A 25,042-nucleotide genomic window follows, 5' to 3' on the forward strand; every position below is an offset into this window, starting at 1 on the left:
GCAGAGGGGCATCTGTGTAGATGGGCTGGTTGGGGGAAGTCTTTTCTGTGGGGCCCGTATTTCTGCGGATTTCTGAAGGATAAGGATTTAGCAATGTGGAGCCAACAGAAGAATTCCCCATATACGGAGCGACAGCATGCAAGGGTTCTGAAGCAGAAATGAGTTTGCTCTTTGCTTAAAGTACTGAAGGTGGCCCAGGGGGCTGGAGCGTTTTGTGTGTTTAGGGGGGCGTGTCATAAGACGGGATGGGGGATAGTTCACATGAGCTTCTCAGGCATGAAGCCTCGCGTCCAGACTTTCTCAATGAAGTCTTGGTCTTGCCCTCAGCCGGCAGGGCTCCCCACTCCCAAGCGTGTCTTTCCTCCACTAGGCAGATGGCCCTTTCCTACATCACAGCCACAACCACCGCGGTGGCCACTGCTGTGGGCATGAACATGTTGACAAAGGTATGGTCTGGGGCGGCTGTGGGCATGGTGGCCACTAGGGGGCAGCAAAGTCCTAGGGAAAACTTTGCCCAGGCCTGGCACTACCCTTGTCTGGGTGAGTGGGGTATGGCCCAGAGCAAAGCCAACTAGTGGGAGAGGTAGCCGAGCTAACCCCAGGTTGGTCTTTCTTGGGTCTTTGAGGGAATTTGGGTTCCTAGACCAAATGTCTGGATGAGTGGCAGAAGCAAGGTCTCATTTCTTGGTTTATAGTCCTTATTGTTCCTTTCCCCCAACAGAGAGCTCCACCCCTGGTGGGCCGCTGGGTGCCCTTTGCCGCTGTGGCTGCTGCTAACTGTGTCAACATCCCAATGATGCGACAGCAGTGAGTATGGGGCTCCCTTTGCCTCCCTGCAAACCCTAAGGTTAGTGGGGCCAGGGCAGGAAACCAAGGCAGTGGGTGGCTTTGGGAGCTGAGGTGGGTGTGGGGAGGGCTGCCGGGCTGCTCCAACAGTGATGGCCACAGGAGTGGCAGGTGACTTAGGTTTAGTCTGTGTTGAATGTTGTGGGAGTCATTTTTTGGATCATGTGGGATGAGGGCGGGGGTAGGGTGGACTCTGGAGGTTTGTACGAGATCGTGTCCTTTCAACTGCAACTGCAATTTAAGTTGTGATCTCTGCCTACTTCCAAAGCCCTGGGCATGGCTTACAGAACGAAATGTAGCAAAGCGAGGCGTCCAAAGATAGAACAGAGCCAAGAAGCTTTGAAAGAAGCCAGAGGAGTAGACAGATGTTTTCCAGGCACCCGGCTCTAAGCTTCGCAGCAGGCAAGGTTAAAGGAGAAATCCGTGTGTCTTGTAGTTCTTGTTTTCTGACTCGAGAAAGCATAGATGTTCCTCTGTTGTAAAACTTAATGACGTAATATACATAAAGCACTCACAGTAGCTCTTGGAAGGGATCAAGTGCTACCTAAGCATTAGCGATTATTGCTGCCGTTACCGTCACGGCCTTCATCACCATCACCAGTCTCTACTAGCCCTGTTTTCTTGGGACTGCTAGCAAGCGGGAATTCAGCACAATAGCGCTTGTGGAAAGAGTCCACGACGGGAAGAGTCACGCGTACACATTGTTCCTCTCTTTCCCTCCTCTATCCAGGTGCTCCTTCCCAACAAATGAATGAGCCCCAGCCACCTATCTGGTCTGGGGTCGAGTGCTGTCGAGAACTGGCCAGAGAATAATAGCCAGTGCAGCCACTATTTATGGAGCAGTCACTCTGTCAGGTGCCGGATTAAGTACTTTGCAGGCATTGGTCCCATTTAATCCTCACCATTCCTATGAAGCGAGTGCCAGGATTATCCCCATTTTGCAGATGAGGATAAATGAGTCTTTAGAAGGATTTGGGAACCTGCTCAAGATCAAAGACTTACTCAGCATTTTCAGGATCCAACCTAGGCAGTCTGAGCCCCAGCCTAGCTCTCTTAGCCACCGCCCTAGATCACTTCCAAGATGTCACTCACTGGAATACAGAAGGAAGATCAAAGGGCCAGACTGTAGCAGGTGGCTTCCTGGAGCTTGAGTGTGCTGGCCTTGGTTACCTGCTGTGTCACATTGCTGGCAAGCTTCCAGCACACCCTTCCCACGTTCAGCAGCTCCTGTCTGTGTTTAGGGAACTCATCCAGGGCATCTGCGTGAAGGACGGAAATCACAGTGAGATTGGTCATTCCCGGGTGAGCAGAGGCATCCCTTTGGAGTGGGAGGAGGGAATTCTCTTATACCCTGTTTTGTTGTTAGTGGTCAGAGCCGGCCCGGGTTCTGTTGCAGGGTCCCCCTGACTCCGTCCTCCTTCCCCTTGATTTCCGTACATTTCTTGTTCAGAACAAGCTTGTCATATCCTTTCTCCATCATTTCTGGTCCTGAAGCCATAAAAGTCTAGCTAGGGGAGAGAGGGCTGGGTGAGGATACAGCCCCTGACAGATCCATCCCTTCCCCTTTACCAACTCAGACCTGATCCTGACCCTTGACCCAGCCTGCTGGTGCAGTCCACGGATACTGGATGAGGTCATGCCTAACAACTTGCTCTTTTCTGCCCTCAGAGAGCTGCGGCCATAGGCATCACCCAAGTGGTCATTTCTCGGATCACCATGGCAGCCCCTGGCATGAGTAAGATAAAGAAGTCCTCCTGTCCTGGGGGACCCTGGAACACATGATGGAGGCCTCAACCACACTCAGCTTTTGGGTGGGAGGTGGGGCCCCAGCTTCTATAGCCATGCTTCTCAAAAAACAAGTGATAGTTCTGGGATGTGGTAGAAATTGCAACTAAGGCTATGCTGGTGACCATATTACATTGTGTAAATCTATCAGATCCACGTGCTGTATACCTTACTCCTACATAGTGCTGGAGTCCAGAAGCCCACGGGAGACCACACTGTAGTTCCCAGAACATCAGTCAGAGATGTGGGGAAGAAAGTTCTTTTCATTCCACAGATACTCCTCAAGTACCTTCAATGTGCTGGGCACAGTGTGGGGTGCCAGGAAGACAGTGGCAAAGAAAATAAATCCCTTCCCCTGGTTTTGCTTTTAGCAGAGGCATGTTACAGAGTAGGATAGGAGATTTGTTTGCGTGAGCCTTCAAAGATTTAAGTTTTGAGAAGGATGCTTGGGGCCTGCGGTACATGTCCTGTCACAGGTGTGCAAGTGGAGAAGTTTGGGAAGCACCCTTCTCCTAGGACTTAGGGGACAGCTTGGGGGTGGCTGCACCTACACAGTCTTGAAGTATTTTCAGGAACGTCAGGGGAGGTGGAGGGAATCACCTGACTTTGGGAAGGGGTCTTGGAGAGAGTCTTATGGCCTTCCCCTGAGATTCTCCCTGGTCTCTTGCAGTCTTGCTGCCAGTCATCATGGAAAGGCTGGAGAAGCTGCGTTTCATGAAGGTGAGTGGGGTTCCCTTTTGCATCTTCTCTGCCCAGAGCCCCCCAGCCATACTTAGGAGCACCTGATCCTCGTCCTTCCCTCTAGCTGCTGGCCTTACCTCCTTCAGGGAGGGCCCATACCTGTCCCCGCTGGCTGCCCACTTTAGATGCCATAGCTGGTTGCTTGACCTTGTCCGTAGAGAGCAAGAGGAACCCCGTTCTCCCTCCTTCACGGCTAGGCGTTTCATTCCTGTAGGTTTCTGGCTGACTGAGCAGGGGTAGGGCAGGCGTGGGTTTCACATTAAGATCCGTGAATCTTACGTGGATCTTTCTCTTTGTTTATTTTTTTTTTGTCCAGAAAGTCAAGGTCCTGCATGCCCCGTTGCAAGTTCTGCTGTCGGGGTGCTTGTGAGTAACGTGTTTTCTCGTTGTGGGTTCTGTGGCAGCTGGGTCACCCAAGCACTGTCTTCTTGTGTCGCCCATGTTGGAGAACGTGCTCTCTTTTACCTGACTTCCATAGTGCCTGAGCTCTGTATGTGGGCCACACCGAGAGCTCTCGCCCCATGTTTCTTGAAGGCATCAGGCTGGCTAGGCTCTATGCACACATCCGCATGGAGAGCGGAGTGCTTGGGTGCCCTCCTGTCCGGGGCCTCCTCTGACCTTCAGACTGGAGAAGAGAGGAAGACCACAATCCAGTCCCACTACAAAAAAGAAATGATAATTCTGTGACAGTGATAGAGGTGTCTGCTAATGCTGAGGTGGTAAGCGTATTGCAATGTCTCACCGTATCAAGTCAACATGCTCTACACCTTACATGGACACCGTGTTCTATGGCAACTATATCTCCGTATAAATCAATTAAGTAAATACACAGACCTGCTGAGACATAACAGTGATGGGACAGCCTGTGGCCGTCACATGTCCCAACCTCGCACAAAATGAAAACACCATAGGCGCCTGGGTGGCTCTGTCGGTTAAGCATCTGTCTCTTGATTTTGACTCAGGTCATGATTTCCTGGTTCGTGAGATCGAGCCCTGTGTTGTGCTCTGTGATTACGGCACAGCCTGCTTGGGACTCTTTCTTAATCCCTCTGTCTCTGGTCCTAGCCTGCTCACACTCTCTCCCCCCCGCCCCCCAAATACACAAACATTTGAAAAGTAAGTAAATGGACTGCCTGGGTGGCTCAGTGGGTTAAGTGTCTTGGCTTTGGCTCAGGTTATGATCTCACAGTTCCTGAGTTCAAGCCCAGCGCTGGTCTCTGCACTGACAGCTCGGATTCTGTGTGTGTCCCTCTTTCTCTGCCCCCTCCCCTGCTTGCGCGCATGCGCGCGCTCTCGCGCCCTCTCTCTCTCAAAAATAAATAAATAAGTAAGTAAGTAAGTAAATAAAACACAAGCCATGGCGGCGTGCTTCGGTGCCTGCCCTTGACTGGCTGTGTCCTAGTGTCAGTCACACTTTACAAGGCCATGGGGCTAATGACAATAACAGGAATAACCAACACGTATTGAGTGTTTCCTGTGTGTCCCTGCTGTGCTCATGGTTCACATCTATAATTTCGCTGAATCTCCTCCGCCCTAGAAGTATAGATAGGGCCGTCATCTCCTTTTACAAATGAAGAAACCGGGGCTCAGAGAGATGGAGACACTCACCCAAGGCTCTGTAGCCCATAATTGCCGGAGTTGTGGTCGGATCCTCGGTAGTCTCCGAGGTGACTCTGCTTACTGAGTCACCACTGAGTGAGTGGTTCCCACGAGCTGAGTGCCACATGTGCACTTTTCATTTAATCCCCACGGTGGCCCTGCAGAGTAGGTATCCTTGTCTTCCCCCTGCTGGCTCAGGGGTAACTCGCCCAATATGACACAGCGAGGAAGTAGCAAAGCTGGGATATGAACCTTGGTCTGTTAGATTCCCAAGTCCTGTAAGACAAGACCCTGGAGCTGAAACATCTGAGAACCTTAGAAATGCTCTTAAGCCCTTCCCCAGACCTCCTGAGTCAGCATCGCTTTTTAACAAGCCCCATGAGTTACTTGCACGCACAGTGAAGTTTGAGAAGCTGCCCTGTTCTGGTCTCCACCAGCCCAGGTGTTCATGGCTGTGGGGGCAGGACCTCAGGTGTCATAACCCTCACTGCTCAGTGCTTGTGGTCTTTAGGGCTGCTAGTTATACTCCCAGTGCCTTCGTTATCTTCATCTGGTTGGACAACAGGTGGATGTGGGAGGTGGAGGGAGGCTGATTCCATCCCATCCCAGAATGAATATCCTGGCACTGAGAGACCAAGAGAAGAGTTGCAGGGAGAGGAGCCATGGGGTGGCAGGGAGGGCAGGCTGGGTGAGTGGGCATCTCCTCCTTCCTTTGGGGGACTCAGAGATAGGATGTGAGTAGGCCTGTGGGGAGATGCCCCTGACACTTTGTTTCTCCTTTCTTCCAGCCTCATCTTCATGGTGCCAGTGGCCTGTGGGCTCTTCCCACAGAAATGGTAACAGCTCTTCGTTCCTCACTTTGTTTTACTGAATGCCCTGTCCCTGCTCTCCCTGACCTGCCTGCTGTCCTGAAGGAGACAAGGAGGGGCAGGAAGGGCAGCATTTTTGTCTAAGGACAAGTGCCTATCAGCCTAAACTCTGGGCCTCTTAGCCCCGGGGGGAATGGTAAACCAAAACAGAGCTCCAAGGGGTGGAGGCATGAGTGGCTTCCTCCCAGTGGAGCAAGGACTGCCTTGGAGGGGAGTGGGGGAACAACAAGAAACTTTCTGTCCCTGCTGGTTAGGTTATTAGATACATCCTCCCTGGCTAGATCTGGTCCTTGAAATTGAACAAAGGTACAGATACTTATTCTGGCTTGTGTTTGCTAGGGGGTGGATGACTTGGGCCTCTCTATTTCTCTTGCATGTCCTGGCAGGGAAGGGATGTGAAAAGGGATGATGGAAAGGGGAAACAAAGCATCAGGTTGTGGGAGGGGAGAGGATTAGCTCCAGGAGACGAAGTGCAGCTTGGATGTATACCGAGAAGATACCAGGTTCCCCTGCTGTAGTATTCATATTTCAGTGTCGTGTGCTAGACTTCTGTGTTCCAAGCACACAGGAGACGTGCTTGTGCTTGTAATCTTGCAGAGAAGATGGAAGTTTGGCACCAAGGAGAATGAAGTCAGGCCCGAGTAGAAGTAAAAGCAATATATTATGTTGTATAGAGGCCATTCATTCTGATGGAAAAATCAGGGAGGGCTTCTTAGAGATGGCATTTGAGTTGGACTTTATCTGACGATAATTTGTTGCTTGTCCAGTTGGCACGCTCATAATCCCCTTCTGTCTTCTCAGTGAATTGCCAGTTTCCTATCTGGAACCAGAGCTCCAAGACGCCATCAGAGCCAAGTATGGAGAACTTGTGCCTTATGTCTACTTCAATAAGGGCCTCTAAATGCCCCACCCCAGTAAGGACCAGTCTGTGCCCATATTCACCAGCTCCTCAGCTGCTCTGTATACCTGTCCCCTTATTCATACTCTGCCCACAGGGCCTGAAGGCCAGGGTGGATTTGGGAGGTGGGGAGCCTCATGTTTTCACCCAGGCTTATTGGACTCCAGAGGATAAAAGTGAACAAGGGGAGCAAAAGCCAAGTCTTCTATCTGTTCCTCCCTTAACCACCATCTCCTGGAGACCAGGAGCTGAGACCCCCTGAGGGAGATACTCAGACCATTTGGAAAAATTAGGAAACTTTGGGGATTCTAGTTCCGGCCAGGACTGGGGAAGAGCCCCTGGGACAAAAAGATGCTCTTACTCCTCTTCTCTTCCTCCTCGTCTTGTCTCATGCTATGAAACTTTTTACCCTTGCAATTCTAGCTAACTCAGGAAGGGAGGGGAAGAAGCCTTTGCCAACGTGGGGCTCTTCTCTGTTCTTTCTCATTCTCGTCCCCAGTGTCCCCTGGTCAGAAAGCATCTTTGGGAGTGCTGCTAAACTTGAGATAGTTAGGCCGTTTCATGAGGCAGCAAAGTTTCATGGTGCTTTAAGCCCTGTCTATTGACACTGACTTTGATCTCCTATGCTAAAATCATGTCTGATTTTGCTTCTCTGTGTTTGAAAAATAAGTCCACTAACTGTGAGTAAAAAGAATATATGTAGGCATTAACAGCACATTTTAATGGGTATATTTTCCTAGCTGCCTCCCTTCTCAGCCCATTGGGTTAAACACCAAAGACTAGTGTGTTCTGAATAGGAAAGAGAGTTTTATTTGGATACCTCTGAGAAGTAACCAACCAGGACCAAAGAGCCTTAAAGGACACACAGCAAAGTGCAGCCATTTGCCCGTCCCATCTTGGCTGCTGTAGGTGACTTTTCAGGCTCGGGGTGGGGTGGGGGTGGAAGGAGACCATTGTGGCTTACGAGGGATCAATGTCTGTCTGAGTTTCATCAGGTAGAATTTCCTGACTGTTCAAAGGATATCACTGTGAATCAAATAAATTTCTTGAAAGAGTGTAATGAACTGTATGCAGACTGAATTAGTAAAGCCTGGATGGAAAGCAGGATCTGGTCTCACTTTGACCTTGGCATGCAAGAGGTTATCACAACTATAAGGGAACCTGTCTGATGCCTGGAGGTGATTGTTTATTTCCCTTATTACAGAGGAAAAATCTGCTGGACGCTGCAGAATGGGAGCTTTGTTGTTCTAGAGCAGCAAACCATGGCTCAAGGGCCTAAATCCACCTGCTACTTGTTTTTGTGTGCCTGGGAATTATATTTTAAAAGGCAAAAAAAGAAAAAGCCAAGAATATATGACAGAGATCCCCATGTATGTGGCATGCAAAGCATAAAATATTTGCTCTCTGGCCCTGTACACAAAATGTTTCCCCTACTCTGGAGCAATGGTTCTTAATATATTTCAGAGTCACCTGGATGGGTTGTTAAAATAGAAAGTGTGGGTCCAGATATATCTCTTGAGGCAAGGAAAACAAAAGCAAAAATAAACTATTGTTACTACATCAAAATAAAAAGCTACACAGCCGAAGAAACAGTCAACAAAACTAAAAGACAAGCTACTGAATGGGAGAAGATATTTGCAAATGACATAGCTGATACAAGGTTCTTATCCAAAATACATCAAGAACTTACACAACTCAACACACACAAAAACAAATAATCCAGTAAAAAAAAAAAAAAAAAAATTGGGCAGGAAAAGGCACCTGGCTGGCTCAGCTGGAAAAGCATGGACTCTTGATCTTGGGATTGTGGGTTCAAACCCCACGTTGGGTAGAGAGTATTTAAATAAAATTAGTTTTGTAAAAAAAAATAGGCAGAAGACATGAACAGACATTTCTCTGAAGAAGACATACAGGGGTGTGTGGGTGGCTCTGTCGTTTAAAGTGTCCCGACTCTTGATTTTGTCTCAGGTCATGATCTCATGGTTCTTGGGTTTGAGCCCTGTGTTGGGCTCTGTGTTGGCAATGTGGAGCCTGCTTGGGATTCTCTCTGTTTATCCCCTGTGGCGCTCGCTCTCTCTCTCTCTCTCTCTCTCTCTCTCTCAAAATAAGTAAACATTAAAAAAATTTTAGGGGTGCCTGGGTGGCTCAGTCGCTTAAGCATCTGACTTGTTTTCAGCTTAGGTCATGAGTTCCTGGTTTTGTGAGTTCAAGCCCTATGTTGGGAGCCTGCTTGGGATTGTCTTCTCTCTCTGCCCCTCCCCTGCTCACACTCTCTGTCTCTCTCAAAATAAGTAAAATTAAAACAAAACAGAACTCATAAATTCATCCTTTTAAAGTGTACAATTCTATGGGTTTTAGTACATCCAGAGTTGTAATCATTATCACTAATTTCAGAATATTTTTATTACTCCCCAAAGAAACTCTGTACCATTTGGCAGTCTCTGGATTCCCTTCATCCCGCACCCCCTTGAAACTCCTTATCTACTTTCTGCCTTTATGGATTGGCCTATTCTGGACTTCATATAAAGGAAATCATACAGTTCATGGCCTTCTGTGTCTGACTTCTTTCATTTAGCATGATATTTTCAAAGTTCATCCATTCCATAACATGAGCAATTTGACTTTAGCTAATTTCTGAGCAGAAAAGTCTGCGTCTCTGAGCCAGCTTCCTTAGGATAGGAGATCTGGCCTCCACTTTGCCCATTTCCAAAGGCAAATAGGAAAAACATTACCAGAGCAAGCCAGAGCTTGGAAGCAGTCCCACACTGATGTTCTTTCAAGAATTGACAACCTTCTCCTTTCCTTCCCAGCTCTTTAAACTTCCTAGCGTTCCTCCTCCTTTTATAGACAATCTCTCTTTTGGAAAAGTCTGAAGTTTGTAGTGGCTACAGTTTAGAGGACTTTAGAGAGTGCTCCCTCAAACTGCACCTCAGCTCCATTTTGCAAGACCTCTCTGCTTCTCTTTGAGTTGGCACCTGTGGGATGTCAGAAGCGAGGTGATTAGGGTGACTCAAACACCTTCGTGTGAGAAGTGTTAATCCAGACAGGTAGGGTTTAGTGTTTGTCCCATGCAGCGGCTCAATTTAAGCTTTCAGGTAAAGAAAGGGAAGTTAGGACAAAAACCTCCTGTGTTTGCTAAATTGAAATTAGCATCCTGATGATGATACCTGGCTTTTACATAGGAAGGCTTCTAAAACCTTGAAGCCAGGGCTGAGACCCTGTGCTGTGAAAATAATTTGGCCTGTGCCTAGTACTGAATCTTTATTTCTCCCCTAGGGAGCTTGATTGTAGTATGGATGAATTTCTAAGACATTTGAGATTGGCAAAAACACTTGTTACCTTTTGTAACACTTGGGAAAGTAGGATCAAGATAGAGGCAGAACCAATCTCTTCACTCTTATCTGGTTCCCACTTTGCCACCATTTAAGCCAAGAACAAACTCCTTGTGGGCTCAGCCATGGGCTAGACTAGGCCAGGCTACAAAATGCTTTGGCAGGATTTTGAGAGGAAATTGGCAGCTACAGGAATCTGGCCTCTCTGGCATGGTTCTTCACTTGTTCATTTATTTTACGAACATTGTTGGACTCATGGTTGGGCTTTGTACAAGATGTTGCAGGGATATCTTAAAAAAAAAAAAAGAGTAACACCCGGTGTGCCATACAAAAAGCTGTGAATTTAGTGGTAGGGGCCAGCCAGGCAGATACTACAATCAGATACAGTGTGTTTTAGTGTTATGGGATCCAGAAGAAGAAACAAGGGAGGGGGTGGGAACTAGAAGTTCCCCAGCACACTGGGGCATCTCTTAAGAGTTTGGAATGTGTGGGGAAATGTAGTGGCAGATGAGATAAAAAGAAGTAGGCAGGCATCAGGATACAAGAGAGAACCCTATTGAGTAGTTTGGACTATATATTCCGTAGGTAGTTGAAGTATTTCAAGAGGGAAAGCCGTAAGACAGTATGTCAAGAGCGCACTTGCTGTGGCGTGCGGCAGGCATTCGAGAGGGAAGAATTGGCAACTAGGGCCAGCAGGGAGAGCATTTGTGTTTAGCCGGAAGATGAGAACACGGACGGAAACAATGGGAGTGGATTTCAGAGCGATTTCTGAGGTAGAGTCAATAGAATGTTGTCCCTGGAACTTGGGGTGACACAGCACCGTGCCTCAGGTAAAGGTATTATTTCACAGAGAATTCACACGGACCTAACCTACCACTGGGCGATTTGAGCCAAGGTACCAGGGCTGTGCTTCAAAACAAAAGACGTCAAAAGATTTTTAGGCTGCAATTGTTTTCTTCGTTAGGAGTACCACAACTTATTTTCCAATACTCTTCAGAATTACCATACTCCTCTTCGCCGTCTTTGCAGAAGTGTAGAAATCTACTACTTCCGCCACGCTTAAGATGGCTGCATCCGAATTAGACTTGCCGATGTTCGTACCAGAGGGCCCCGCCCCCGGATCGGAGCTCCTTCCGCCACTCTCTGTGGCGTGGGGCGCGTTTACACCGCCATGCAGCACTCAAGATGGCCCGGCTTCCTCCTACTTTTCATTGGCTGGATCTCTCAGGTCTTCCGTCTCCATTGGGAGGGTGAAGGGGCGGAACTTCTACTTGATCGACAGCTATTTTGGTCAATGGACGAAGGGCAAGAGCCCGTGAACCGCTGGAACTGGAGAGCCTGCCCAGTGTGTGGGAGGGTGTTTGGGCTGGGGCGGGGTGGAGCAGAGCCGGAAGCGGGAGGGGAGAGTGAAACAGGAAAAGAAGGGAAGAAGGAAGAAGAGGGAAGAGGAGGAGAGGGAGGAGGAGGAGGGAGGTGGCGGCGCCGTGGCGGAGGAGCAGGAGCAGGAGGGGGATGGAGAGGAGAAGGCTCCTGGGTGGCATGGCGCTCCTGCTCCTCCAGGCGCTGCCCAGCCCCCTGTCAGCCAGGGCTGAACCCCCGCAGGTAAGGGGGAGGGGGCGTCCGGGCCAGCCTGGGGGCCTGGGGGTCGTCGAGGCCTGGCTGGAGGGGGCTGAAGACGGCGTCGCTGCCTGGCTGGAGGGGGCTGAAAGAGTGTCGTCGTCAAGAGTTGAGGGGGTCCCGAGAGTGGCTCCCGTGCCTGGAGTGGACAGGCTCTAAGGGGGCGTCGGTGTTTAGCTGAGGGACACCTGTTTTGGTGTCAGGGAAGTGGCACAGGCATGGTGCCCAGTGAGTGAGGGACCTTTGCGAGAGCTGTTAGGTCAGATGTGCTGGGATGACCGTGACTGGGTAGTGGGGCCCGGCTGAGGCGTGGGGGGCGCATTCGTGCCCCCGCGTGGAGCCGGTCTTCAAGGCAGTAATGCAGTGTGTACGTGTGTGCGGGTAGGGGTAAGTGGGTTATTGAGCTGGCCTGTGAGGGAAGAGGGGCTGAGAGGGTATTTATTTCATACTAGACAGGGAAAAGTTCTGAGCGTATCTTGGCTCCATTTTTAATGTGTTGGAGGCAAAGGGTTGGAGGCCGGGCTCTTGGAAGGCCTGTGGGATGGAGTAGATCAGGACCCTTCAGGAGGAGGGCATACTTGAGCTGTAACAAGCTCTTGCTTTTAGGCTGGCTGGCTTGGGAGAGCCAGCCACTGATGCTGATCTAGGCCAGTTCGGGGCTTTTGAGCAAAGGGTGGTGCTGATGCCAACATGGGCAGCGAATGGAGCACCCCAGCTTTTCTTGCTGGGTGGCTTGCTTTTTATCCAGGCAGAGAAGCTTGCTTGTGCCGATTCCAGCTCCGGCTGGCATTTCGAAACCCTAATGGGAGTGTTACTCCTGGTGCCAAGTTGGGTGGGGTGCAGTAGGGGGAATCACCCCTCCTTCCTTTGCATTTGGCAAGGCTTTACCATTCTATTTTCTTCACTTTCTGTTCTCTTCCCTGTCTTTTCAGAAGAGAATAGACACGCGCTCACTTTCACACATGGCATGATGGCAGAGTCTATCCAGCTTAGCACTTGAACTTTGCGTTGTGATCAAGAGTAGAAGCCGAGTGCCAGCAAAAATACTATCTTTGCCCTAGGAGTTTATGGGCTTCCTTTTTACATGTACATCTTGTTTTGCCCATTAGTATCCCTTATTTTATTTTTTTATTAGTTTTTTAAGTTTGTTTATTGAGAGAGAGAGAGAGAGAGAGCGAGTGAGCATGAGTGGGGGTAGGTGCAGAGAGAGAGGGGGAGAGAGAATTCCAGTCACACAGCGCAGAGCCCGACGTGGAGCTCAAACTCAGGAACCACTAGATCATGACCTGAGCTGAAATCAAAAGTCGGACTTAACCGACTGAACTACCCAGGCACCCCAGTATCCTTTATATTAAAAATTAATTAGTGTTTAAAGTGAGGTGAAATTCACCTAACATAAACCATTTAAAACCATTTTACCATTTTAAAGTGAACAATTCAGTGGTGTTTAGTACATTCACAATGTTGTGCAACCACTACATCTAGTTCCAAAACATTTTCATCACTTGAAAAGAAAACCATCTACCCATTAAGCAGTTCCTCCCTGATTTCCCTTTCTCCCACCTCCTGGCAACCACCAATCAGTTTCCTGTCTCCATGGATTTACCCTTTCGGGATATTGCAGAGAAACAATTTGTGATATTTTGTGTCTGCTTTCCTTTAACATCATGTTTGTGAGGTTCATCATGTCACATGATTACATGTTACACATGGGTTACGTGTTATACATCGTAACATGTACCAGTACCTCAATCCTTTTTGTGGCTGAATGATACTCCATTGTATGGCTATACCACAATTTGTTATTCATTTATCTGTTCAAGTGTCTTCTGTCCCCGCCCCCCCCCCCCCCAATCTATTTATGTACATTTGAAATAACATGTGAAAGGAATAGAGCTCCTTTTCTTGCCCAGTATATTCCCTTTTCTAGGGCTGGGACCTTTCTATTTTAGGGTTTGTTGCAGTTCTTCCTTGTCCTAGTTAAAATCATAAACTGGCAGGAGAGATATTTTCTTTGTTTACTGGAAAAGTTAGAACCCTCAGGACTGGTGAAGTTAAGAAGTATAGAAGTTGACACAACAAAATATACAGGAAACTGTTGCTTTGCCTTTGCGTCTATTTCTGTAAGTAAAGAAAGGTCATTCTCAATATCCAGTAAATAACATTGCTGGTGGAGGGTTGATTTAAGAACATTGCAGCCTTAGATGGGTGCCCTAGGCCTGTGGATGCTTCACCCGGCTGGAAGAGCAGTGGTGGCCTCCTGAGTTGATGGTGGGAACCGGATCCACTTCCTTGGCAGAGGATGGAAAGTGGAGGTTCCCACCAGGTCATGGAGGCCTGGGAGCTGGCGAGATGTGGGTGGGGAACTTCAGTATCATGCCAGTTTATCGATCACAGGCCGTTTTCTTGCCATTTCTCTGCCACTTCCAATACTTATTTTGGGGACAGGGTGGCTTTTGTACTTTGTTCCATTTGGGTGGATCTCGTGCTGACCAGCAGCTATTATGTGGTTACAGTTCCTGCAGAGAAGAGAAAATTTTTTGTAATGAGTGGGCTCCCTCTTCCTGACCCTCCCCCCACCCAATACTCCCATCCCCACCTCATACCCTTGTCTCTTTCTGTCCATGAGTGCTAGATATCTATAGTGAGATTTGTGTTTTGAATTTTAACCTTTGGAATGGAAGTTACTATATAATTATTAACTCTGAATCCAGCACTGTTTAGTCAATTTGGTTTTTGTTTTGAGGTTTTTGTTGATTTTTGGCTTGTAGAAATCAGTAAAAAAAAAAAAAAAATCCGAGACCATTTTGGCATAGGACATACTTCAGGTACTCACTGTCCTTATTTCAACAAGTGGCTTCCAGCTAACTCTGAGTCAAGGAGGACTCAGCTGTATTCATTCTGTATTGAACATGGTGTGGGTATCTTATTACATTATTTTCCCCTTGAAATGCCACTATCAAATACAATCTTTTTTTTTTTTTTTTTTTTTAACATATGTATCTAATATCAGAAATATAAAGGGGCGCCTGGGTGGCTCAGTCGGTTAAGCGGCCGACTTCGGCTCGGGTCATGATCTCGCGGTCCGTGAGTTCGAGCCCCAAGATGGGCTCTGTGCTGACAGCTCAGAGCCTGGAGCCTGTTTCAGATTCTGTGTCTCCCTCTCTCTGACCCTCCCCTGTTCATGCTCTGTCTCTCCCTGTCTCAAAAATAAATAAAAAAACGTTAAAAAAATTAAAAAAAAATATATGGCATTAAGGCAGCTTACCTTCCCTGTTACCAGCTCTCCACTGGAATTGTCATTTCTTGTCATCCTGGCCCAGGAAAGTTAACAGCCTAGCTTACTTCTGAGATTGGGAACTTGGACTTGACTCTCCTATAGGTTACTGTGACTCAGATGTCACTCCTTAAATCCATAAAGAGTTAAAAAAAAAAAAAAAAAAAAAAGCCGTGGAGTTGCCAGACTGAGACCTTGGCATTTGTCTCTTCTAGTTAAATAATGGTTGAGATACATAGAGTTCATTTCTTTCTATTGTTGGTTAGATTCAACTAGAACAATCTGACTATTACTTAAAATAAAGTTTGGGGTGCCTGGGTGGCTCAGTCTGTTGAGCGTCCGACTTTGGCTCAGGTCGTGATCTCGTGGTTTGTGGGTTCGAGCCCTGCGTCGGGCTCTGTGCTGACTGCTCAGATCCTGGAGCCTGCTTTGGATTCTGTGTCTCCCTCTCTCTCTGCCACCGCCCCCCCCCCCCGACTCTGTCTCTCTCTCCTTCAAAAATAAACATTAAAAATTTTTTTAAATAAAGTTTTAGTAGAAATGTCTTTTTCCATAAAGCCCCCCAGCTAAGGGTCTGGGCACAAATCTCCAGAGACAATCCTTACCTTTCCTCTGCCATTTTTAAAACTTTGAGTTGGGGGTCCTAATTCCTGATTTTTTTTCTTACCTCACCTCTCCCCTGCCTTACCAACTTGGCCCCAGTTTTCAGTTCAGAAGGCTTAGTTCACTTTCTTTCTTAAAAACAGCATTTCAGTGTGATTACCATCATTTCTTCTTAGAGAATAGTGGGAGATGGAACGTCCAGACCCTAATTCCCTGTCCCTCATTTTCTTAGTCTGTTTTATATACCAAAGTGAGCATTTGTCTCAAATCAACACCTTGAGTTTCTGTAATTCTACTTTCAGTAGAATTCAGCAACCATTTATTGAAATGTCTGCTCTGGGGGTGGGAACCCTTAGATGAGTAACTGAATACCAGTCCTCAAGGAGCTGGTAATCTTTTGGGAAAGACAGGTAACACACACAATGATTTGTAACCCGGAGGCATCAGTGCCCTAAAGGATGTGCACACAAAGGACGGTGGGAACAGTTGGTTCTGCTCCTGACAGGGGAAGGTGGGATTTAGGAAAATCTTCACAGAAGAGGCATTTGGACCAGGCCATAAAGGTTGATAAAGATACTTAGGATCTGCATGGACCAGGAAGGGGGAAAAGTCTATTCCAGCCTGGAAAAGTGACAATGGAGAATGCGTCTGGAGGTGGCACATAGTCTGTGGTAGAAGCTTCCTTTATGTGGGTGTAGAGGAGGGTGACACTTGAAAGGTAGGCTGTGGTCATGTGGTAAGGAGGCCTTTTATCCATTCATCCAAGCAGTGTGGTCTAGAGAACTTTCTGTGATGGTAGAAATGATCTATATCTGTGCTGTCCATTTTGGTAGCCACTTAGCCACATGTGACTATTGGGTACTTGGAATGTGGCTAGGATAAATGAGCAACTGAATTTTTAATGACATTTAGTCTCTTATAACAACTATTGAGACATAATTAATATGCCACTAGATTTGCCCTTTTAAAGGCTTTTTAGTAAGTCATAGAATCGTGTGACCATGTACTATCTAATTTAGAACATTTTCATTACTCCAAAAAGAAACCCCATAAGCCATTAACAGTCCCTCCCCATTCCATCCCTACCTCCCACAGTCCCTGGCAACCACTAATGTATTTTCTGTCTCTATGGACTTGCCTATTCTGGACATTCCTTATAAATGGAATCATACACTATGTGGTCCATACACTGTTGGCTTCTTTCACTTAGCATCATGTTTTCAAGATTTGCCCGTGTTAATATATCAGTATAGCATTGCATGTATCAGTATTTCTTTCCTTTTTATAGCCAATTAATATTTAGCTATATGAACAGGCCACATTTAATTTATCCATTCGTCAACTGATGGACATTTGGGCTGTTTCCACTTGTGGACTGCTTTGAATGATGTTGCTGTGAACATGCATGTGCAAGTTTTGGTGTGTGTGTAGACCTAAGTTTTCATTTCTCTTGGGTTTATACCTAACAGTGAAATTGCTGGGTCATATAGTAACTATATGTGTAACCTGTTGAAGAACAGCCAGCCTGTTTTCCAAGACTGGTATGATATTTAATTTTAAGTAATTTAAACTAAATAGCTACATGTGGCTACTGACTGCTTAATAGTCCAGATACAACAGCTTTCCAGTGTGGGAGTAGTGAGGTATAGTCCAACACAGTGGTGAGATCATAGGCTCTGGGGGCAGACCACCTGAGATCCAAACCTGACTCTTACACTTACTATCCTTGAGCTAGTTCTTTAACTTCTCTGTGCCTCAGTGTCTTCACCTATAAAGTGGGACCAGTAATAGTACATACCTTATAGATTTGCTGTGAGGTGGACATAATGTATCAATACCAAGAATAATGATCACTACTATTATCATTTGTGGTCCCCAGGGTGCATTTGGTTGTTGGTAGGTTAGTATCAGCTCTCAAATTAAGTTCAGAAGCTGAGATTTGGGGAGTTTGAAAGTGACTTCCTTGATTCTGTTCTATATCTGAATTTAGTTTTGTCCCTATAGGAAATGTTCATGGTGAACCTGTATGTTTAGGGTAGTAGTTCTCAATTGGGGACAATTCTGCCCCTTCCTGAGAACATTTGTCAGTGTCTGGAAACATGTTTGGTTGTCAAAGCTTGGGAGTGCTGCTGGCAGCTAGTGGGTGAAGGCCAGGGATACTGCTTAACCTCCTGTAACAAAGGATAGCACCCCCCCCCCCCGCCCCTGCAACAGAATTTTCTGATCCAAAATGTCAGTAGTGCCAAGGTGGCCAGGCGCCGGTTTTGTGGTACCTGCTATCCCCATATCAGCTCGTGCTCATTATCACAGGGTTTGAGGTCAGCCTTCCTATGAAAGAGAACACAGCTTTGTAAAGTGTATACAATAACCTTGACAACAAATTTTAGGTGGGACAGTTGACAACTTTAATATCCTGAATCTTGATACTCTCGGATTTGTTAGCATATTGCCAGTCGGCCCTGCTTTGTCAGAGAAGATCAAACATTTGGAGAAAAAAGACTTTTTTTAGTTTGTGGTTCAGTAAGTGGGTGAGCCTCCCTTATTCACCCAGTCTTAAACTTTCTTTCCTCTTGCTTTGGTTTACCCTTGTGGTTTCATTTTAAGAACGTGTTTGTTTTCACCCCAGTGATAGCCTGATGGCCAGTTCCCTTCTATTCTCTGTGTCCTCCATGGTTCCATAACCAATCTGGACGGAGTCATGTTCTTAGAACTTTTTCCTTTTCCCATTCCATGTATTGGTTTTACTCTCATTTCCGGCCCCATGAACACTGGTTTGTTGTCACACACTCAGCCTGCAGAAACCATTAGGTATTCTCAGGGTTGCCACATGCTGACAGTCCTGGACCTGAGGGTGACTGTGTGGCCTCAGGAGAAGCCTTCTCTTTCAAGCCCCCAGGATGCAGTTCGTCTGTGGGTTTGGGGCACTAGTTGGCAACACTGTATGCATACTGTGGGTATCTCAGATAGCTTTGGATTAACAATTCCAAATGCCGTTTGAATGCCTGGCCGTCCATTCTCCTAAGAGCATCTCTAGCTTCCCTGCCTTAAGTTGTTGGAGCTTGAGAGACCATCAGGATCCAGGTGCAGTGGTGTGGGTTCATTCTTTGCCCTATAACCCCAGTCGTGGGCACCAATCCCATTATAACTGCACAGACACTAAGATTCCACTGAGTGACAGGGAGCAGTGACAGTGGGTCTTTGTGACCTGTCTGCTTGGTGGCATACAACAGGTAGGTTGAGGTCTGACTTATGGGCACCTCCCTTTTGGACCATCCTTTGTATTTCCACCAGGTGGAGCAAAGTCTGGCCAAAAAACTGCATGCAATGTGGAAACCACAAACAAAGAAATATCAATAAATCCAGAACATTGCAACCTGGGAGGGAGGAAAGGGGAAACAAATTTCATCCTATTGAATTCTGTGGCTTGTTGATACAAATTTGGACTTTCCCAGTGTGGGAATTAAAGTAGGTCATGGTCTCAGACTTGTAGATCGCCAATCTTGCATGGACTGGGGTTTTTGGGATACTCTCGCTTACTCAGCTACATTCCCATAGCTTAGATTTATTTACTTTTGGTTTTTTTTCTTTCCATACTTTGTTTTGTGGGAAAATAGATGAGCTATGTATCGTCTGTTCCTGGTGCCATCATCGCCCTCAGAGTGCCTTGGCTAACTTTTGATTCATGATCTTAGGTGTTTTAAAGAATTTAATTTAAACTTGTTTTGGAAGAGGTAGAAGTGAATGTAAGACGTTGCAAGGATACTTGTGGCTTGGAAGGGTGGATCCTAGAGTAAAGCTATAAAAACATGTCTGTTTTGATTTTTAAATATCAAGCAAGACAGATCTTATGTTGTAACACTGTGTTATTACACATTCTTGTAGATCAGAGGCATGTGTTCATGGGGAAAGTATTCATGTTTTTCAAAATCCTACAGGCTGCTTTTTTGTTCACCATTTCCAAAATTATCTTCCTCATCTAAAATTCTACCTGGCCATTCACTCCAGTTATATTAAAATCCAACCAAACACAGAAACAACAGAAAAGCCACAATTTAGTTTATTGATCAGATCTAAATTATTTTTCCCTCTTAGTGATTTATTTGGGAGAGAAGGTTAATATTTGGCTTTCTACACTGAGATCGTGGAGCATTGTAGCTCTTTGGGATTTGACTATAGAATTGAACAGTGTGAGAAATTCTTCCTGTGTACTTCTTTCTTTTTATTTGGGTCCTTTGTCTTTAAATATGCAAATCTCCTTGCTGTGTTTGCAGGGATTTGGGGGAAAGCAGAAAACCTGTACCAGTCTGATTTGGCATAAGGACCACTATGGCTTTCTTTCCATTTTCCTTCCTTAGACCTGATTGCTGCTTTTCTTTGAGCTTTAAGGTGCCTTTTACGTTTTCACATCAGTTTTTAATTACACAAAAATAACACATACTCGTAACAATGGTATACTTACAGACAAAAATGCTTAGAGTAAAAAGTGAAAGTTTATGGTTTGGTGTGTGTTTTGGGTGGGTTTTATGCTTATGCTGAATGTTTATAGATATAGTAATAGTTCATAGATATATGTAAATAACTTCTATATATAAACAAAATTATTAACGGTTGGTGTTCCTTATTTTTTCATTTGTTTTTATTTTTTTGTTTTATATATATATATATTCTAACATTTATTTTTGAGAGAGAGAGAGAGCGCAGCGCGCGCATGCATGCATGTGTGTGCGTGAGAGTGGGGGAGGGACAGAGAGAGGGGCGCATAGAGGATCCAAAGCTGTCTCAGTGCTGACAGCAAAGAGCCCAATGCGGGGCTCAAACCCATGAACTCTTGAGATCATGATCTGAGCCGAAGTCGGATGCTTAACCGACTAAGCCACCCAGGCGCTCCTTCATTTGTTTTTAAAACAAAAATGGCATACTTTATATGTGGTACTTTACAACATGCATTTTTTTTCATCCTTCATGGACTTCTTTCTATATTGCATATATACCTCTGACTTTTAAAAAAATACCTATATGTTAATTGCTTTAGACCATGATTTAGTTAATTACTCCTTCATAGATGAACATACATTGTATCCATTTTTATGATTTCACTCAGTGTTATAGTGAACATCGTTATATATATATTTCTTCCTGCAGTTGTGCTAGATTCCTAGAAGTGGAATTGAGGATTGTGGGGTTGTAAGGTATGTACATTTGAAGTTTTGGGTCGATAGTGCCACATTGCTCTCCAGGGTGGTTGTATGAGTTTATAGCCCCATCAGTAGGGCTCATTTCCCCACACGTGTGTAAGCAGTATTTCTTCATCTGTGCCCTCTGCATATTCTAGAAGATGTGCCTTCTGACAACACAGGCACGTGGGGTACATTTCAGTTTTCTTTCTCGAAAGCCTTATATAGGTCTCTGATTTGCTAAGCTTCCAGTCTCCTCCCTGTGTGCTGTGGAACAGAATTCACTCTAGAGCAGTGTACCTGGAGCTGGAGAAGCATAGCTGTGCCTGCTCAGGTGCTGAAGGAAGTGGTTTATAGCCCCCTGGAAGATGTCAGGCAGGTGGCTTGCAACCGTTGGCCAGTTGCTGTGTGGCACACAAGTCTAACCAGCCACCCTTTCGTGGTGGTCATCCTAGGAGAAGGGATACTTGGAAGTATCTTCACTAAGAGTGCAGACTCTGGAGCCACACTGCCTCCATATACCCTTAGGCTAGTTAATTGACTCAGTTTCCTCATCTGTAAAATGGGATAATAACACCTAGCTTATAGGGTTACTGTGCGGGTTAATTGAGTTATTGTACTTATAAATTGGGTTAGTACTTATAGAGCACTTAGAATAGTGCCTGTACATAGTAATTACTAGGTAAATATTAACCTATATAATAATAATAATATTTAATTATTATTATTATATATAATATATAATTTAATTTTTATTATTTAATAACCTAATTATTAAATTATTAAATTATTTAATAATTTTATTATTATTATTATTATTTTTATTTTTAAAGCTTTGGGAGGCGTTAAGGCTTCTTATCCCCTGACTGACCCAAGATCTGTTTCCAGTGGAGGAATTTAAGAGTATATTTTAGTAAGCCCCTAGTCCAAAAGGCATGTGACTTCCATATCACCAGCCTTGGCAGTCTGATGAGAGGTGTTTTTCCACCAATTGTTTTCTTTTTTTTTTTTTTAATTTTTTTTTTTTTTTTTTTTTTTAAAGAGTGGTTTTTACATTTATTTATTTTTGAGACAGAGAGAAACAGAGCATGAACAGGGGAGGGGCAGAGAGAGAGGGGGACACAGAATGGGAAGCAGGCTCCAGGCTCTGAGCCATCAGCCCAGAGCCTGACGCGGGGCTCGAACTCACAGACCGTGAGATTGTGACCTGAGCTGAAGTCGGACTCTTAACTGACTGAGCCACCCAGGCGCCCCTAATTTTTTTTTTTTTTTTAACGTTTATTTATTTTTGAGACAGAGAGAGACAGAGCATGAATGGGGGAGGGTCAGAGAGAGGGAGACACAGAATCTGAAACAGGCTCCAGGCTCTGAGCTGTCAGCACAGAGCCTGACGCGGGGCTCGAACTCACGAACTGTGAGATCGTGACCTGAGCCGAAGTCGGACGCTTAACCAACTGAGCCACCCAGGCGCCCCCACCAATTGTTTTCTAATAATAAGTATGAAGTTGTTTATTCTTAGAGCAGGTAAGTTGGAATATACACTATTATCCTGTTTTGTACATCACTGTGCCCTCCTGAATGAGGAAGCGTGGGGTCACCACCAGCAAAGAAGTGTGCCTTGCCTTGGGTGTGGGAGTTGCAGTTGGACACCTGCTCTGACCGCAGTGCTAGACCACATGCAGGTCTGTATGCTCTCTGCATACAGCGTCCTGTCCTGAGGTGTACTGTACTTCCTGTTCTGAGGTGAGGATGGTTTCTGAGGCTTTAAAAAAAAATAATAACAGCTTTATTGAGCTACAATTCACATACTGTAAAGTTCACCCTCTTAGAGTGTATAATGCAGTGTTTTTTAGCATGTTCACAAGATTGGGCGGCTGTCACCACTATCTATTTCCGAACGTTTTCGGGGAGCCCGGGTGGCTCAGTCGGGTGACTGTCAGACTCTTGATTTTGGCTCAGGTCATGATCCCAGAGTCATGGAATTGAGCCCTGTGTTGGGCCCGTGCTGAGCATAGAGCCTGCTTAGGAATCTCTCTCTCTCCTTCTGCCCCTTCTCTGCTTGTGTGCATGTGTGCACTCTCCCCCCCAAAAAACAAAACAAAACAAAACAAAACAAAACAAAACAAAACAAGACAAAACCCAAAAACAACCCAACAGAACATTTTCATCATCCCAAAAAGAAACCCTATATCAGTTAGTTCCCTTCCAAAGACCCCCCGAACCCCAGTCTACTACCCACTAATCTACTTTCTACCCCTGTGGATTGTCCCACTTTGGACATTTCTTGCAAATAGAATCTTAACACCAGGTAGTGTTTTGTGAATGGCTTCTTTCACTTAGCATAATGTTTTCAGGGTTCATCCATGTTGTAGCATGAGTTAGTATTTTCTTCCTTACCATTAATATCCTGTTGTATGGGTGCAACACATTTTATTCATCCATTGGTCAACTCAGACATTTGGGCTTTTTCCACTTTTGGGCTTTTATGAATAATGCTATGAACGTTGGTATACAAGTTTTTGTGTTGGCATATGTTTTCACTTTTCTTAGGATATACCTAGGAGTAGAATTGCTGGTCATGTGAGAACTCTGTGTCAGGTTTTTTCAAGAACTGCCAGACTATTTTCCAAAGTGGCTGTACCATGTTACATTCCCCACTAGCAATTATGAGGGTTCCAATTTTTCTACATTGTCTCCAACGCTTGTTATTGTCTGCCTTTTCTCATCATAACCATCCTAATGGGTGTGAAGCAGTATCTCATTTTGGTTTTGATTTGCATTTCCCTAATGACTAGTGATGTGGACCATCTTTTCATGTTCTTATTGACCATTTGTTCATTTTCTTTGGAGAAATGTCTGATTCATTCTTTGCTCATTTTAGAGTCCCTTTTCAGACTAAAGGGAAACAAGTCTTCGTATGGAATCCCAGTGACTGACTGTTGAGGGGATTTCCCTTTAAATTAGCCTTTCCTGGGGCTCTGGCATTCTACCATGCTGTCACCTATTCTCATGACCCTGGACCAGTTGCTTAACTTCTCTGAGTTGGCTGCTTCCTCCTATCAGCATTGCCCAGAGAAGGCTTTGAGGCAGCCATTTGTGTGATAAGGGGCCCATGTGGCCAAAGAAGTCTGCCTTCTCTCTTGGAGAGTCACAATGAGTGTGCTTTTCAGTTAAGCCTCTGAGGAGTCTCACAGTTAAGAATCTATATGAGTCCCTTATCAGATAAATGATTAGCAAATATTTTTCCCATTCAGTAGTTTTTGTTTTGTTTTGTTTTGTTTTTCACTTTCTTGATGGTGTCCTTTGAAGCACAATTGTTTTTCATTTGGGGGAAAGTCCAGTTTATCTATTTTTTTTCTTTCATCACTTGACCTTTTGGTATTCCTTAGTTCTTTCAATTGCTCTGTAAAGCTTAATATTACTTTGGGTCAAGAGCAGACACTGTTTAGAATAGAATCCATTAGATACCTTTTTTATGGAAAGTTTTGAGCATGTACGAAAATAAAGAGAATGGTGTAATGAACCCCCATGTTCCCATCACCCAACTTCAGCCATTTCTTGTCGTGGCCTGTCTTGTTTTGTCTATATCTATTTTCACTTCCATTCATGCCCAGTGAAGTTATTTTGAAGAAGACTGCCGACTTCATATCATTTTGGCCATGAAGAGTTCCATTTGATTCTCTAAAAGATAAAAGAATTTTGTTGCTCAAGATAATCGCCATACTGTTTTACACCCTAAAAAATTGACAATAATTGCTTAGTGTTATAGGATGGACTCTTGCACGTGAGAATTTAAATTAGATCTGGAGGTAAAAATGCCACTTAGAAAATTCAGCTGATATATGACAGTTCTTCAGTTTTCGTAAGTAACCAGTCCTCACAAAGCATTCCACTGCTTTAAAAAAAGTTGTTCCCCAAGAACACCCTTCAGTCCTGTGGGTGTCAGAGGTATTCTTCCAGCTACAGCTTTCACTTGACCAGGTCTTGTGGTGGAGTTACGGTCATGGCAAACCCTTTCCCCCCCCCTTCAAAACTTCTTTATCATCTTGTCACGGTGGATATCCGTTTCTAACCTCTCCCCAGTATGTAAAGTGAAAGATTAACTTAGGACTTTTGCCCTCAATTTCTAGTGTAGGGAGAATTGGGGGAAAATCCTCCTCTTATCTGAGATTGCACAAATGTTCAGAGAAACTTGGGAAAATGAGGAGACCTGTCAGCTCATTTTCTCCTCTTTCACCTCTCCAGGGGCCTAAGCCGCATGTCCCTGCATGGCCTGGCTGACTATGCCTGCCCTCAAGGTA

General features: G+C 45.5%; 2 protein-coding genes across 11 annotated transcripts in view; both read left to right on the top strand.

The window, feature by feature from the left end:
- SFXN2 (sideroflexin 2) overlaps nt 1–7,798 on the top strand; it is a 60,094-nt gene extending 52,296 nt beyond the window's left edge. For all 9 annotated transcript variants that reach the window (XM_058697628.1, XM_058697625.1, XM_058697623.1 and 6 more), the window contains 8 exons: nt 371–446; nt 722–807; nt 2,088–2,148; nt 2,515–2,581; nt 3,302–3,351; nt 3,689–3,738; nt 5,760–5,807; nt 6,642–7,798. In XM_058697628.1, the coding sequence (XP_058553611.1) occupies nt 371–446; nt 722–807; nt 2,088–2,148; nt 2,515–2,581; nt 3,302–3,351; nt 3,689–3,738; nt 5,760–5,807; nt 6,642–6,741 (538 nt within the window). In that variant the 3' untranslated portion in view covers nt 6,742–7,798. The remainder of the gene's footprint in view (nt 1–370; nt 447–721; nt 808–2,087; nt 2,149–2,514; nt 2,582–3,301; nt 3,352–3,688; nt 3,739–5,759; nt 5,808–6,641) is intronic.
- Nucleotides 7,799–11,476: 3,678 nt separating this feature from the next.
- Nucleotides 11,477–25,042, top strand: part of WBP1L (WW domain binding protein 1 like) — a 60,619-nt gene continuing 47,053 nt past the window's right edge. The window contains exon 1 of one of the 2 annotated variants that reach the window (XM_058697618.1): nt 11,477–11,672. In XM_058697618.1, coding sequence (XP_058553601.1) covers nt 11,583–11,672 — 90 coding nt within the window. In that variant the 5' untranslated portion in view covers nt 11,477–11,582. Of the gene's footprint in view, nt 11,673–24,986; nt 25,040–25,042 lie in introns of those variants that run through there. The other variant, XM_058697620.1, reaches the window with a different exon arrangement.

The sequence above is a fragment of the Neofelis nebulosa genome, chromosome 13, assembly GCF_028018385.1.
Source record: "Neofelis nebulosa isolate mNeoNeb1 chromosome 13, mNeoNeb1.pri, whole genome shotgun sequence".
Classification (NCBI taxonomy): Eukaryota; Metazoa; Chordata; class Mammalia; order Carnivora; family Felidae; genus Neofelis; species Neofelis nebulosa.